Below are 17,981 nucleotides of genomic sequence, written 5' to 3' on the forward strand. Positions count from 1 at the left end.
GAGCTACTCTTGCAGCCCGTCTGCACTGCTCAGAGAACTTCATATCTGCCTGCACAACCACCCCCAAGTCCCTTTCATTCTCTACCACTGTCAGTGTAGTACCACAGAGTTGATACGTTGCTCTGGGGTTGCTGTTTCCCATGTGTAGTACTTTACATTTGTCAATGTTAAACTTCATTTGCCACTTTTCAGCCCATCTGCTCAACCTTTCCAGATCCTGTTGCAGCAGCATAGTGTCAGTAGTGTCCTTGACAACCCTGCCAACCTTTGTATCGTCTGCAAACTTGGATATTAAGTTTGATATACCATCATCAATATCATTTATAAATACAGAAAACAATAATGGACCCAACACTGAGCCCTGAGGGACTCCACTAATAACATTAGTCCACGATGAGCAGTGTCCATTGATTACCACTCTCTGTCTTCTCCCCCTCAACCACCCCTTTATCCATAGCAGCAATTTGCCTTCAATGTCACACTGCTCCAATTTGTGTAGCAGTCTTCCATGTGCAACAGTATCAAAAGCCTTTCTAAGATCCAAGTATATAATATCAAAGTTATTCCCTGCATCCAGTTCTTTTGTGACTGCATCATAGTATCCAATCAAGTTGGTCAGGCAAGACTTCCCCTTAACAAAACCATGCTGTGTCTGAGCTATAACTGAAGTCTTGTCTAAATGATCCTGCAGTGCTTCTTTAACCAGTGCCTCCATTAATTTTCCTGGAACAGAAGTTAAGTTCACAGGTCTATAATTACTTGTGTCAGCCTTTGATCCTCCTTTGTGAATTGGGGTCACATTTGCACATTTCCAGTCTATGGGTACCTCCCCTGAGTCCAAGGAAGCTCTCATAATTATGACTAAGGGTTTGCTTACTTCCTTTGCTGCCTCCTTTAATATAACTGGATAGATCCCATCCACCCCGGGTGCCTTTCTTGTGTTTATCTTCAACAGTTTCTCCTCCACTTTACTCCCAGTTATTTCAAGATTCTGTAACTTACTGCTAGAGTTGAATACACCTCTGGCATTCCCCTCGCTGAATAACTCCTCATGTGTGAATGTCGATGCAAAATATTCATTTAGTTTGTTAGCTACCTGAGCAGGATCATCAACACTTGACCCATCAATATCAAGAGGACCAATCTGATTCATCCCTCTCCTTCTAGAGTTTACATAAGTAAAGAACTCTTTGCTGTTTTTCTTTGCATCCCTTGCCAAGGATTTCTCGTAATCTGCCTTCGCCTGCCTAACCTCCTTTGTAACTTGGTTGCATATCAACTTGTATCTATCATAGGCTTCTGTGTCATGTGTTAATTTGTAAGTATCCCATGCATTTTTCTTCTCTGCCATATGCCTCATTAGTTCATCTGACATCCATTTTGGCCTAAACCTTGACCAATATTTCTTAGTTGGTATGTAAAGCCTAGTAGCTTCCAAGATAAGTTCTTTGAATGCTTCCCATTTTGAATTTGCTGTTGGTAACATCATCAGTTGGTCCCACTATATAGAATTTAAATACTGTCTCAGTCCATTGTAGTCGCCTTTATGGAAGCAATAACCCTTCCCTTTACCCCTAATGGTAGTTACCTCTTTGAGTTGCACCAAAAGGTGCAACGCCTAATGTTGCCATTAGGCGTTGCACCTTTTCTAATGCATTTTGTGAAGAGCCTTGCCAGTTTTTGTGTTATGTCTCTTCCTCCCAATTTTAACAACTCTACAGTAACTTCATCTTCCCCTGGGGCTTTCTGATTCTTCATTTTCTTCAATGCATGTTCTACCTCATCAGGAAGAATATCGGGTATGTCGTATGTGTTGCTAATTTGCGATCCATCTTCCCCACTGCTGGCATCATTCCTTCACTCCTTGTATAATCTCTATAGTAGTCTTCTTCTATTTGAATTATGCCTTCTCTGCTATTTATAATACACCATCGTTATTCTTCAATTTCAGTATCATTTGTATTTCTGTATCAGCTCATTAAATCAACAGCTCATGGCTGTTGATTTAAGTCCTTTGTTTTCCCTTAATGCTTGTTCTACTTTTCTTGTGTTAAATCTTCTTATGTCCTCTCTGAGTTTCTTTCCAATGGCTTTGCATAACTTAGTATACTCAATTTTCTCCTCGTTTATCTTGCTCTTCATTTGTCGCCTTCGGTTCATCATAACAAGTGTTTCTTGACTAATTTTTTCTTCTTTGGATTTCTTTTTCCCTATAGGTTTTTTGGGCTTTATCACTTTCGGAAAGTTGTAATATTAACTCGTCGATATCTTGGTCCTGAGCAGTCTGCAGAACCTGTTCTTAAGTTCAGTACATACTGCTCTTTCTCATCTTCTGTTATCTCAAAGACCTTTGTATTATTTACTCGAGTCAGTTTTTTCCTCTCCTACATCTATATCAAGTGTGCATCTTACCATTCTGTGATCACTTCCAACATTTACCTTATTCAGGATGGTAACATCATTCAAGACATATCTTTTGTTAGTGAGAATGAAGTCGATTTCATTAGTTTTTAATCCATTTGGACTCTTCCATGTACACTTTCTGTTCACTCTTTTCTTGAAAAAAAGTGTTCATTACTGACAATCCTTGAGATTCTGCAAATTCCACAAGTCTTTCACCTCTTTCATTTCTTTCACCAATTCCAAAATTTCCTATAGTTTCTTTTCTGTGCCGTTTGGTCTTTTTCCAACCTTAGCATTGAAGTCCCCCATAATAATAGAGTATTGGGTTTTCTGCTCATCTAGACGACTCTCAATTTCGGTGTACATTTCTTCAGCCTCTTCATCATCGTGCTGGATGTTGGTGCACATGCATAAATTATTATATCCTTTAGCTTGTACCTCTTAGAAATCCTGAAAGAGGCCTCTGAGGTCGGGAAAATTCATGTCTAAGAAATAAGTGAACTCATACACCAAACATTAGATGAATTTTACTTTAACTAAAGTTTTTACAAATAAATATCAAAAAACAAATTATATAATTTACAATAAACTGGTGGCTGTATATAGGGAATGCTAAAACTATAATAAAATCATTTACTATAAAATATGCTAAAATATAAAGATTAAAAGTGCTAAAAAACCTGAAGCTTTCGAGAGCGTCAGCTTCCATCCTCAACAGTGATAAGACTTCCTGCAATATCTCCTTATATAACAGGCTCACTGTACCTCCACATGTGGTATTTCTCCACATGGTTCCCTCGGCACATGGGCAGACCCAGAAGCAGAAGTGGCTCAGGTACGTGGCAAACAAAATCTTTCATTCGTACTTAGGACAATTGCTTCGAAAATAGGATGTATGTGCATACCTCTGTCTCTATTCATGGTATTCTTACTGGATGAGCCAATCCGTAAACCCTCTAGCCACTTATGCTCCCAGTACCAATGCACGTTGTCCACGATAATTGCGTCCTCAGGGGAGATTTGATGCTGCTTCTCCCAAAAGTGTTCGGCCACAGCAGACTTATTATAATCAACGGTTCTTATAGCATTTAAATGCTCCTCCAGATGATCCCTGAGCCGTCATTTTGTTTCCCCCACAATCCGGGCATTCTATTCTATATACAACTCCACTACTGAGGTCTTTTGGTATACGGTCTTTCACCTGGGACACAGCTGTGCACAGCCTCCGCCCGGGAAGCTGTACACAGCGTGTCTTATAACCCCGTAAAATTCTCGCTAGATGCTCAGTAAGGCCCGGATAGCAGGGGATTATGCAGTGGCTCCCTATGTTCAGACACTCCTCTGCTATATCTGTCCAGGATCCTCTGGGGGTATCCGCATTTTCTAAGGTCTGCCGTGACACAATTAATTTCCTTTTCTTTATCCTCAGAGGTGGTGCAGTGTGATCCTGCTCTATCAAATAGAGCTTTTACTACACTGTTTTTGTATTGTCCAGCTTGTGCTGAGTTGTAATGGATATATTGGCCTCTACACATGGGTTTCTTAAAAACTGACGTAAGTCTGGAACCCATCCTAGAGACCAATACATCCAAAAATGACAGGGTACCGCCTATTTCCACCTCTGAGGTAAATTGTATAAATTGGGAGAAGTTATTAAGCCAGCAAACTGCATCATCCTCCCTCCCCTTCTGGACCAGGCAAAAGTATCATCAACATATCTCTTCCAATTTCTAATAGGAAATGAACACCCACCAAAAACCCTACTTTGTAACTCCTCCATGGCCAACTTGGCCACGGTGGCACTAATGGGCAAACCCACGGCCGTACCGTGAACCTGTTTGTACATAGTTCCTTGAAATAACATGGTGGTACTAGCCAGACACAATTCCACCCTGGCACAAATATCTTCTACACCAAGCAGTGATCTGTTACGTGAGACATCCTTGGTCAATGCCATTTTTACACAATATATTCCATGTTTTATAGGAATACATGTGAATAAAGATACGACATCAAAAGATATCATACTCTCATTATCATTTATAGTCAAATTTCCCACAAAATTTATAAACTCTCTACTATCTTTAATAACATATTCGGACAGCCCCATTATGGGCACAATTAATTTAGCCAAGTACACCGATAGAGCATAAGAAGGACTCCCTATAAATGATACTATGGGTCTCAGGGGTACTTCAGCCTTATGAATTTTTAGCAGTCTGTAAAACCTAGGGAATTGACTACTTGTAGCATGTAATGCCCAGAAAGTCTCCTTGGAAATCTCCGTATTTAACCAGGCTTGTGCTAATTTGTTGACTCGCCATTACAGGCCCACCAACGGGTTCCTCTGGGTCACCTTATAAGTATTATTATCTTGCAGAAGATCCAATGCCTTCTTATTATAATCCTCTGTATTTAGGAGTTGATCTCCCTTTGTCCGCTGATAGAACTACTATTCCTTCGTCTCTTCTCAACTCTTCTAGGGCTCTCTTTTGACTAAGGCTTAGTCAAAAGAGAATCTTAGCCTTAATCAAAAGAGAGCCCTAGAAGAGTTGGGGAGGGGGGATACTGCAGAGCAGTTATCATCTTTTAAAGGCAAAAAAGGTGATACTGTTGAACCACCAAGTTTTAATATTAATGATATCAAAAAATGTGATCTGAGGATTTACTTTGGAATTACAGGGCAATGTTGAGAAATAGTCATAAATTAGGATAAATCTGAAAGTGCCTGCAGTTCTGCACAGACATAATGTGAGGGTCTTGCCAATCTATCAACCTGAGAGAGAGAGAGAGAGAGAGAGAGAGAGAGAGAGAGAGAGAGAGAGAGAGAGAGAGAGAGAGGGGGGGGGGGACTGTGTGAGGCCTTTAGGGTAGAATTTTTCTCATTATGGTCTGTGCTTGTTACAGACCATAATGAGCTTGTTAACAGGAGGGAGTGATTTATAGGAATGGGATACACTTAAAATAGAAGGGATGCATAAATATTTGCTGAAATTAGCTAGGAAGTATAAGGTAGGTTGGAAAACTGCTAGCTTGGAAGGGTATGTGGACTAATAGATCAACAGTATCCACAAGCAGAGGTGAAAGTGATTCCTGCATTACTTTTATTGGGACATGCAGCAGCCCGGAAAGCAAAGTGTCACATATTATTAGGCCCGCCTGGGGATCAAGAAAATAATGGAAAATGTTAGGGCCACTAAGGGCAAAATATATTCCATATATACTTGCTTGTACACTAATTCTAGTAATACAGTAAACAAATTTGCAAATTTAATGAATTTGAGGTACTGGTTAAGTCATCAAATGCAAATGTAGGGTTATCAGAAACATCATTATACAAATCATATCTGATTGGTATAATGGATGGGGAATAATGGATAAGGAATTTGAATATGGTAAGTACAATATGTACTGAAAGGACAAACAGACCAGTAGGGAGAGGGAAGAGTTATGCTTATAGTTAAGAAACACAGAATGTAAGGCAGTACACCCCAAGTGATGTTGGTGGCCAGTACAAGTGTGCAACATGAGTGCTAGGAAACAAAAATGAGAGGAGTATGTTCTAGGCCAGGGGTGGCAAACCTTGCCAAAGTTGGCTAAATCTTTTAAAAAAACTATCCTAGCATGGCCAGAAGACAAAGTTGACTAAATATTTTAAAAACTACCCTTGCATTTCAGAAACAAAATGCATAATGCTTTATTATCCTTCTTAATCGTACTAAATCTTTCACTCCAAGATTCTTGAAATTCTTTGTTATTCCCCTCTTCATTTGAATATTTTTGTTTCTTTGCTGGTTCAGCTGACATTCTAAACAATCTGTAATGGGCAAATAGCAATTAAAATATTTATGAGAATTTATGGGAATTAATGAAGAATAATCTCCAATCTCTATACCGCACACAAACCGTAATTGACAATGAAGAAGACTACATCAAATACTGAATGTGGATAATATATCTTACATAACTTATGTTCTGAATAAATGTGTGAAATATACAATTTTTTTTTAAAATTTTGTTTCATGATTTCGTCAGTATGTCTCACCACTCCGACTTCAAACAAATCATGGAATGGAGTATGAAATTTTTCTGAAATGCTCTGAATTCCACGTGCCCAAAAAATTTGTACATGTGCACTTTGGGCACACACATGCCATGGGTTTGCCACCCCTGTTCTAGGCCAAATGAAGTGCTGAATATAATGAATAACTATAAAGACAAATAGAGCCAGCCAGTAAATCATAATTTTAAAATGAAGGGCTTTAACCTTTCTGATACTGAATGGAACTTGTAGATTGATCACAAACACATCCGCAGCACTTTTCTAGATTTCTTGGATGATTGATCTCTAAAGCAGCATGTTGCAGAGGCAATGCAATAAAGCAACACCACTGACTTGATTATCAGCAGTGACTCATCATGCATTAGGAATCAGCAGATAAATGCATACAAGTGGCAATGATCACAGTGTATTGATGTGGGATGTGTTTAAAGATATTGTTTAAAGAGCAGTGTGACATTGGAGGCAAATTACTGCTATGGATAAAGGGGTGGTTGAGGGGGAGAAGACAGAGAGTGGTAATCAATGGACACTGCTCATCGTGGACTGATGTTATTAGTGGAGTCCCTCAGGGCTCAGTGTTGGGTCCATTATTGTTTTCTGTATTTATAAATGATATTGATGATGGTATATCGGGATTAATGTCCAAGTTTGCAGAAGATACAAAGGTTGGCAGGGTTGTCAAGGACACTACTGACGCTATGCTGCTGCAACAGGATCTGGAAAGGTTGAGCAGATGGGCTGAGAGGTGGCAAATGAAGTTTAACATTGACAAATGTAAAGTACTACACATGGGAAACAGCAACCCCAGAGCAACGTATCAACTCTGTGGTACAACACTGACAGTGGTAGAGAATGAAAGGGACTTGGGGGTGGTTGTGCAGGCAGATATGAAGTTCTCTGAGCAGTGCAGACGGGCTGCAAGAGTAGCTCATGGAGTATTGTCAATGATATACAGGAATTTTTCCAGCAGGGATAAGGAGGTGATTATTCCATTGTATAAGGCGATGGTCAGGCCACACCTAGAGTACTGTATACAGGTCTGGAGGCCTCATTTCAAGAAGGATGTAGAGCTGCTGGAACGAGTACAGAGAAGGGCAACAAGATTAGTGAATGGAACAAAGGGGTGCTCTTACGAAGAACGGCTTAAGTTTTGCAAATTACAGTGTCTGGAGACTAGGCACCAGCGAGGTGATCTGATAGAGGTGTATAAAGCCTTGAATGGTTTAAGCATGCTCAATGCTGATGGGATTCTTCCTCTAGCTCAGAATAATCACCTGAGAGGGCATAAATTCAAATTGAGGAAAGACAGATGTAGGATAGACGTGCGGAAATTTGCCTTTAGCCAGCGGGTGGTTGGTTGGTGGAACAGACTTCCATCCCTTGTGGTGGAGGTTGATAGCCTAAATAAGTTTAAGGCTCAGCTGGACAATGTATTTTGAACGAACGGAGGGGTGAAGTGGAAGTGGTTTTTTTTTTTTTTTTTTGGCTGATGCTGCATAAGCTTGCTTTCTTGCATCAAATGCCTCTACTAATGCTAATGCTAATGCTAATATAACTATTGTCAAGGATAAAGGGAAGGGATAGTGCTTTCATAAAGACAATTATAGTGTTCATAGCCAGTTTAAAATGGAAGCTACTAAACTTTTTTATACCAAATAAGGATATTATTCAAAGTTTACACCTAAATGGATGTTAGATGAACTCATGAGACTAGGGCAGAGAAGAACAATGCATGGAATGATTACAAATTAGCAGAGACACAGAAATCTATACAATCATATAAAAACAAGCAAAAAAAGAGTTAAGCAAGTCTTTGACCATAATTAAGACAACATCCTTAGTTTCAGGGGAAATGTGCACGTATCTCTCCTATTCACAAAGGGTGATCAAAGAGCAAAGAGCAAGGTGAGTAATTACAGACCTGTAAGTTTGGCCTCTGTTTAGAGAAAACAATGGAATTAATAGTTAATGAAGTATTGTGGAACTCCAAAACAGGAATGGAATTATATAGAAACTACAGCATGGTTTGGGTTTGTTAATGGGAGTAACTACTATTAGGTCATAGTAACTACTATGATGCAGCAACAAAAGAATTGAATGGGGGAAAAAAAATTGTCATTGCATACTTAGATTTCAGTAAAGCATTTGATACTGTTCCATATGAAAGGCTAATTTTTTTGCTTACAAATTTAGACAAGTGTGGCACTGGGAGCAAGTTACTACTATGTATAAAGAGGAATAGTTGACTGGCAGAAGACAGAGAGTGGTTATAAATTTACACTGCTCTTCCTGGAATAATGTTATTAGTGGAGTCACCAAGATTAGGTGCTGGGTCCAGAAAAATGAGGCAGATCTAAAAATTTAAAAGTCTAGAAAATTAGGAAGATTGCTAAAAAAAAATCTATCTGTCTGCATAAATAACAAAAATTAGGCACATGGAGTGAGAAGTGGCAATTGAAGATTTCAAAGTTGACAAATACAAGGTACTGCATTATGTGCAGCGGTAATCCCAAAATAACATACCAGTTAGATGGTACCATAAAGAGTATATTATTAAGCTGTTGCTGTTGTTAGGAGCATTAGCAACTAGGGCCATATTGCTCCGGGATATGCGGTAGTCATTCTCTGACCTTTCCGCGTCCTCCGTATTTGGTGGTGACGGACTCGAACCCCGGTCTAATCAAGAAGCGTGTGCTATGCACTGCTGCTCCTTCCCACCTGGCTACGGAGGCGCCTACCATAAAGAGAGAGAGAGAGAGAGAGAGAGAGAATTTCCCACAAAGCATCAAAAACAATTCAACTTATTTCTAAATATCTCTGTAATCAGCAATGTTATTAACATCTCATAAGTGTTAAGAACACTTAACACTGATACTTGATTAGCTCTTAAACATCTGATCGCTTAGTGTACATGAAAGGTACAGGGTGATTCAAAAGTATGGGAAAAAAATTCTACCATTTATTCTAGGATTCAAAATAAGAAAAGAAAAAATTAAAAAATCATATAAAAGTGTTTGTTATTTGGTTTTTAGGAGCATTAGCAACTAAGGCCATATTGCTCCCAGAATATGCAGTGGTCATTCCCTGACCTTTCCGTATCCTCCGTATTTGGTGGTGATGGGCTTGAACCCCGGTCTAATCAAGAACTGCTGCTCCTTCACACCTGGCTATGGAGGCGCCGTGTGTATATATATATATATATATAAAAATGTGTGTCTGATTCTGAACCTTTAGAGAACTATACCATTTAAATTAACCCTTTACTGTCCAGCGTTATTTTCATTGTCTTCCCCATGTGATCCAGCTCTATCAATGAAACAAATGGCTAGTTAAAATTTGATGTTCAAAAATTATTTAATTTCAGGTTTAGTTTACATTAGCTAAATAAAAACAGTTTAAAAGCTCTAATGCAATATTTCTTCCTGGAAACAAAACATTTGCAAAACCTGCTATCTGGATAATTGGCAATGTGTTTTTACTTTAGAGCTCCTACTTTGAATTCATTGTTTGTCCTTTTATCCATTCTTGAAAAAAAATTAATACTGTCTGTCTGTCCATTCTTCAGACCAATATTTTTTACATCAGATATTTCTGTTAGTACCATGTTGATAATAATTCCAAAAATCTCCTTCAGTTCACTTAATGAAACCTAAATCTAGTGACACTATGTGGAACAGTTGAAAACCACCTTATTTGTAAGTTTCCCTTCTTTCCTGCTCAGTTTCTTCAGAAAGGTCTAACAATTTCTCAATTTTGCCATCAAAAGGTCCCTTTACTTGATATTTATGGCATGTTCTAAATACTTCACTCTAACATATAGTATAAGTTACTTTGCGATTTATACACTGGAAAAAAAAACAAAAAAAAAAAAAAAAACAATGCTACCTGCCACTAACAATTAAGTATAAACATAAATATAGCTTTTCATATCATTTATATAAAGTATAAATGGATGGCAGCACAGTAGGAAAACAGATTTTATAATTGGGATTGCCAACAGTTGCAACAGTTTCCAGATTAGACTTGAGAAGGACAGAAAAAAAATAAAAATTTAAAAAATACATGGCTTGCCATTAACTATCAAATACAAATATCGATTTAATTTTTCAGATTGTGTACAAGAAGTATAAATAAATGGCAGCACACCAGGAAAGAAAATTTCATAATTGGAAACACTGATAGTTGTCCAAGTCAAGACATTCATTCTTCAAGACAAAAAAAAAAAAAAAAAAAAACCACCACTGCCTGCTGATAACAATTGAATATAACATAGTTTTAGTTTGTCAGATTCTTTATATGAAGTATAAATAAACATATCACAGTACAATAATTGAGTCAGTACAGTGGGATAACAAATTTCATATGAAATGCCAATTCTTGGCAGCAACAACATCTGACTGAAAGAGGAGTAAAAAACATTTAGCTTTTCAGAATGCTTTGTATGAAATGTAAATAGATGGTAGTACAATAATTGCACCAGTACAGCTGGAAAACAAATTCTGTAATTGAAAATGCTGATGAGGTGGACACGACATTGGAATTTTACAATGTCGTGTCTAGTGAAATACTGGATGGCAAAAGGTTTTAAAAAAATGACTATGGAGTGTTGAATGGTAAAAAATAAAATATTAGAAAAATAAATAAGAATGAGCAGATATATATATACATGCACATTTAGCACGAATAAACGATTTTATTAGGCATGCATGTCTGCCTATATTATTATTTTTCCCTATTCAAAACTGCACAGCCATTTTTTAAATTCAAACAGCAATATCCTGTAACCACTTAGAATTAGATGTTTACATGATTTTTTTTTCTGATTTTGGATTATAGGCCAGTTCTTCCCTAGTCAGCCCACATTTCATCACTGAGTGGTCTTTCAAGTCAGAGTATTCGAGAAGGATGCTTCTTCACAAAGACTTTTTCTCAGACTGGATATCAGACTGGACTGCATGAACTAACTGCAATTTCTCATTATGTGAACTGCTGGGCTTCAGCGTCTTATAATGGAGTGGGTACATCAAGTGCAGGCCTTCAATATCATATAAGGGAGCAGGTATTAATTAGTGGCTGTAAGTTTGTAATTATCTATACAATACTGTAAATAGATGGCAGGGATGCCAAGAAAGCTGGCTGGGACTGCCTAGTACGATAAATAAATAAAATCTATATAGAACACATTCCAGGATTTTTTTTTCACATACTCTAGAAAATTCCTGAATACGGGTAGGACTATGAGTGTCAAAAGGCAAGTTTTGTGGCAACTGGCAGAGGAGACAGAAACAGGCTGGTTCTTTTGGAGCTTAAATTCTTTTTAATTCTTATGTCTTTTGAAACTGAAACTTCAACTTTAAAATTTTATTATAACTCAAAATCTTAATGAGTATTCTTTATATAAGGTGTGGCAATAAAGTTCCAGACTGGTGCTGTTGCAGTCATGTTCAATGAGTTTGAAAATAACAAAGTGGTATGTTGTAATTCAAATTTTTTCCAACAGATGGGGTTAGAGGGATTGTCCAGTAGGCTGACAGGTTTCAAGTAACAACCAGTTTCATTAGTAGTGTTAACATTACATGTTATGATTTTACAATGGAGCAAACAAACAAATATTAAATTTTGCTTTAAACTGGGAAAATCTGCAAGAGAAAAACATGAAATGTTAAAAATGTTTATGGTGATGAAATATTAAGTAGAATCAGTGTCTGAATGGTATAAGTGGTTCAAAGATGAATGTGAGGATGTTTGCTGTGACCCAAGAAGTGAGCGTCTGTCCACCTCTTGAAATGAGGATAGAGTTGCAAAAGTTCAGGTAACTGTGGGAAGAGATTGTTATTTCTAACCCCTCAGCCATCGTTCTGATTACCCTCAGAATGATGGCTTAGGGGTTGGATATGAATAAGGAGATGATTTGGCAAATTCTGTATGAAGATTAGGGGAAAAAGGAAGATTTTTACAAAATTTGTGCCACACAGCCTCACACAGATTAGCAGAAGCAACAAAGAGTGGTATCAGATGAAGACTTCATCCAGACTTGTCAAGACAATCCTAAATTCCTTGACTGCATTGTTACTGGAGATGAGTGTTGAGTGTTTCAATATGACTCAGAGACAAAGCATGAGAGATGCTGTGGACTTCAAAATCATCACCAAGGTCCAGAAAGTCTTTGTTTACAGAAATCTAGGATCAAGACAATGCTGATCATGATTTTCAACAAACAGGACAAGGGGGGGGGGGGAGAGTCACTGTTACATTCTAATCAGAGGTGCTTCAAAAACTACTGAAGTGAATTTCCTGGGTGAGGCTGCAATTTCAAGAGAGAAAGAGAGGCAGCTGGTTCTTGTCGTGAAAATGCTCCCACCCATTCTGCACTTGTGAAGACATTTCTGATGAAACATGGTATTATACAGATCAACTATCTCCTTACTCTCCTGATCTAGAACAGCAGACTTTTCTTATTTCCCAAGGTGAAAACTGCCCTCAAAGGAAAGAGATTTCAAGATGCTGAGGACATAAAAAAACTATAACTGCTGAACTGAACATCATGTTTTTGAATGCCTTTGCCAATTCTTTTCAGAAAGCTTTGCTTTCAGTGAGGGAGTGGTTACTTTGAATAAAAAAAAAAAAAAAAAAAGAAACTATTTTTGAGCTCCTTCACGTTGTGTTCTTTTTATTGCATCAGTCCAGGAACTTTATTGCCACATCTTGTATATAGCAATTACTAGTTACTATTAATAACTTTCACACTACAATGTTTTTAAAAATGTAGTATAGTACAGCCATTCTAATACAAACATCCTAAGAGAATCCCTATTCTGTTGTCCTGCACTCACAGACAACATAATACAAAAATGCATTACAAAATGTCTGAATTTATATATCAGTTCTTTATGAAAAATAAATTTTAACCTATGTAGGAAGAAGTGAAGAAGTCAATTTCTTCATTTATGAGGGGAAGGCAATGTGTGTGTGTGTGTGTGTGTGTGTGTGTGTGTGTGTGTGTGTGTGTGTGTGTGTGTGTGTGTGTGTGTGTGTGTGTGTGTGTGTTATTGGCTGATGCTATAATATAAGCTTGTTTCCTTGCTATTTTTTTTTTAGGAGCAATAGCAACTAAGGCCATATTGCTCCGTGAATATGCAGTGGTCATTCCCTGACCTTTCCGCATCCTCTGTATTTGGTGGTGACAGGCTCGAACCCCGGTCTAATCAAGAAGCATCTGCTACGCACTGCTGCTCCTTCCCACCTGGCTATGGAGGTGGCTTGTTTCCTTGCATCACATGCCACTACTAATACAAATACTAAAATGAACATTGCTGAAGTGAGTGAACCCAACACATTAAATTAGATCATCAAATCAAGATAATCAAATTACAGGGTATGGTGTTGGTGAGGGCTGTATATGGACACTGCTCCCCCAGTTTCAGAGTTTTATTTTCTTTTATTTATTTATCTATCTATTTTTTTGATTCCGGTAATTAACGTCATTCCCAAAAATGAATGAAATATGCAGGAATGGATTCCACATATTTAACAGAGAAAACAGATGCATTGTATACTGAAATGTGTTTGTTAAACAATTTGCCTAAGAAGGTAGGTCAAAATTTCACTGCTCATTTATAATTTGCAACTTGTTGCCAATAATGAAATAAATTGTGATTGCTTATAGTGATGTGACTGGGATTTGGGTCTGCTTTCTTCTTAGAACTACATAAATAAAAGGAGATTTAATTTCAATATGTGATCATCACAATTATGACAATGAAAACAAAAATCTTCATCGCCTTTCTTCACCTGATATTTCATTATTATTTTAGGGATGTCATCACTATTACTGTTGGTGCACTGCAGAGTAATGGAGTGCCAACAAGGAGGCAACACAAAGAGTGCTGAGTCCCACTCATAATTGCTTATGAAACTTTGCTTTTACACTTTCTGTCCACACAGTGGCCCATTGACATAGTTGTAATCATGTGAGCAGCTGCAAGTATATGTTACAGGAAAGGACTGTTAACAACTGTTAATTAAACATTATATGCAGTATATGCAATAAAAATATTATTAGGTATCATTTCCATGTAATATGAATTTTGTGTCTACATGACACAGTTAATTTAAACAGAAATAGTGTTTTCAATCATTTTAAAATATTTAGTTCTGCAGTGCACTGAAAGTAGCTTTTAACTTAATGAGCAGGCATGTCTGAGGATTAAAATACTTTTTGTGAATTTGCATAACAATATTCCATTTCTAAAATTTTTGTTGATAATTCTTGGGCTTTAACTGATTCTTTCCAGTTCTTAAAAGCCACTTCAATCTATTGTATACTATGTAAATCACATGTAAATTTCTTCATACATGGAGTAATTTAACTCTCATAACTTCCAGTTACACATAACTGAAGGTAACAGTCTTAAGTATCCCAAAGGAAAAGGGAGGGCAAACTGATAGCTAAAGAGTATATAATCTTAAATAGTCTGTTGGAAAATTTTATTCCACCATTTCATATAATGGAAAATCAAAGAAGAAATTCATATTGTTTAATTTCAAGCATTGGATATCTGCAAAGAACAGAAACATTTTTAATTTCTGTATTGCATTCAAGATTTAAAAATCATTTTCAAAATAACTGCCATGTTATCAATTTCAAATTTACCAATTTTTTCTGACTTGCTGTTATATTTTCAGTAATACATAAAAACTACACTTTACACTTAAGCAAGTTATTAAATGTAATAAAAAAAAAATAGAATACTTACTCATACTGTGTAGGAGACTTGGAAGATAAGCATTTTTCTATATCAATATCTGTAGCTTTTGCATCGAATACCAAACTTTGAACAAGATCACGTTCACCTGAAAAATCAGATAAAATATTAAAAGGTAAATATAGGCAACCCCTGTATAACACGGTACTTCTACATGGTTTCACTCTAATATGATTGATAACGTCAGCAATCCTCGCACAACGCGGTACTTTTATGACACAGTTTCGCTCTAACATGGTTAGAGAATTGTGGCAACCTCGTATAACACGATATTTTTGAGCTTTGTGGGGGGGGGGGGAACTCTGTATTATGTTGGATGTAATTTTTCAACATTTCGATTCTTTTTTGTGAATTCCCATTTTCGGCTGGCTAATTATTATGTAAAAAAAATAAATTACTGGGAAATCCCTGTGTTACGTTCTGTGCTAATGAACTTGTGTTTGTTAAACTTGTGGAAAAATCTAGATTTCAAAGTTTTATTACTATTGGATAGTACCCCAGGCCATCCAAAAGATTTAAGTCATCCAAACATTGAAGTAATGTTTGGACAACTAGTACAACTTCTTTAATTAGATCAAGGCATCATATCTACCTTGGAAACTCATTACATCAGAAAATTGTTACAATGGATTTTGGAAAAAATTGATTCCGAATTGAATTGATTATGGAAAATTGAAGTGATGGAGGCATGGAAACATTTTTCAATTGTGGACTGTATCAGAATCATAGCTTTATTGCTCAAAGAAGTAAAACTGTCAACATTAAATGCATGTTGGAAAACTGTATGGCCAGAATGTCAGTTCATTCAGGAAATATGGTTGACCCAACAGAAAACAGAATTCGTGCGATAGCAGAACTTGCTAAATCAGTAGGACGAAAAGGTTTTGATGATATAACTACTGAAGCCCTCATAGGTAAACAGTTGACAGAATCGCTGTCATCCCCACACCAGGTGGAAAAGATCTAATTTGAATCCTATCAATGATGGGAGGAATTTTTATGGGACTTTTTCACAACATGGCTGAGTTAGTCGGTCTCAGGCAAGGGTTGCACTGTTTTTTGATCCTGGAAACTCAAATTTTTCATCCAGAAAAATAGAAAATCAACCTCAGAACACACAAAGCAACATAGCCTTAGTCACCAATGTTCCTAAAAAAAAAAAAAAAAAAAAAAAAACATGATTACTGAAGACATTTAAGAATTACTGGTAGAAAAAGAGGCCAATTAGAATCTTACTTTTTGAATGCAGATTCTTCAATGAAAGGAGCCGAAAGTTTAAAAGGGAGCTTCAAAAATGCTTAGTTCCATATGATGAAATTCACAAAGATCTATCAAGCAAAAGCAAACAAACCCAGATTAATGATTTTTTAAAGAGAGTAGAAGATATATGAAATAAGAATTGTGTATTTTTGTCAGTTTTTTTAACATTTTTTAACGAAATGGTGTATTTTTGTTAGCTCTTGAAATGTAAACTCCCTTTTTGTAATGGTTCTTAGTCCTGTAGTTGCACTACACAAGATTTTATAGGAACCTAACTACCATGTTACACGAGGGTTACCTGTATTATGTTTTTTTATTTTTTTTCTCTTTTAGTGACCAGTACTGCTGTTGTTGTTGTTGTTATTTGGTTTTTAGGAGCATTAGCAACTAAGGCCATATTGCTCCGGGGATATGCGGTGGTCATTTCCTGACCTTTCCGCAAACTCCGTATTTAGTGGTAACAGGCTCGAACCCTGGTCTAATCAAGAAGCGTGTGCTACGCACTGCTGCTCCTTCCCACCTGGCTACGGAGGCGCCGACCAGTACTGCAAAATGTTATTGGAACCTACAGTATTTTGGTCCTTGAGGTTTGTTACAGGCATTCTCCCAGGTATGATAAGCTAGGGCTTGCTAATTGGGAGTCTAAAATGCTGATGGAACTGATATTCAGGTGACACTTGTGAGTTAAGTAGACAGAATTTTGGTAAAATTTGGTCATTCTGCAACACCCAAATCCTCTGCATGCAATTTCATGGGACTCTGATATAATTTCTATGCAAAAGTCCTGAAATGCTGCAACTAGTACACTGGAGGTGACTCCCCTGAGGTGCGAATCAACAAAGCATGGGTTGAAATGCAGAGTCCACACCACCTTCTATGGTGTGGACACTGCACCTTCTAAATGCCACCTTCTGTGTTACTCTTTCTTGAACAGCACACATAATGGGACATAAATTTAAACTGAAAAAGGATGACTGCAGGAAAGATGTGCGAAAATTTTCTCCCAGCCACACAGTAATTGACTTTTGGAACAAAATTCCATTTAGTGTTATGGAAAAGAGTAGTTTAAATAAATTTAAGGAAGGATTACACAAATTGTTAGACTCCTCTGTAGCTTTTAATATAATTGGATAGATTCCATCAGCTACAAGGGTTTCTTCACTTTTTCTCAGTGATCATAAAATCATTTATCTTCTAGTTAGAATTAGATGTACTTTTGGTATCTGCATCCCTACTATCATTTTCATGTGTGAACATGAATATACAATATTTATTCCATTTTTATTCAAACGATACATGACCTTCAATATTAATGATATATTCATATTGAGTGAACCAATATGGTTCATCCCTTTCCTTCCATTGCTAACATAAGCAAAAATTTTTTTGCTAAAGACTTAGCAAAGAATTCTTCACTCAATCTTAGCCAAAGACCTCGTCATCTGCTCTGGAATTCCTAATTCGTTAGAATCTTTATGGCAGATTAGTTT

General features: G+C 37.0%; 1 protein-coding gene across 6 annotated transcripts in view; it reads right to left on the minus strand.

Annotated features, from left to right (window-relative positions):
* The window catches only part of LOC150091205 (voltage-dependent calcium channel subunit alpha-2/delta-3-like), a 1,918,419-nt gene that overhangs the window by 426,304 nt on the left and 1,474,134 nt on the right, over window positions 1–17,981 (minus strand). For all 6 annotated transcript variants that reach the window (XM_090374703.1, XM_090374689.1, XM_090374699.1 and 3 more), the window contains one exon: window positions 15,223–15,319. In XM_090374703.1, coding sequence (XP_090230829.1) covers window positions 15,223–15,319 — 97 coding nt within the window. The remainder of the gene's footprint in view (window positions 1–15,222; window positions 15,320–17,981) is intronic.

The sequence above is a fragment of the Mastigoproctus giganteus genome, chromosome 1, assembly GCF_048544385.1.
Source record: "Mastigoproctus giganteus isolate SK-2022 chromosome 1, ASM4854438v1, whole genome shotgun sequence".
Taxonomy (NCBI): domain Eukaryota; kingdom Metazoa; phylum Arthropoda; class Arachnida; order Uropygi; family Thelyphonidae; genus Mastigoproctus; species Mastigoproctus giganteus.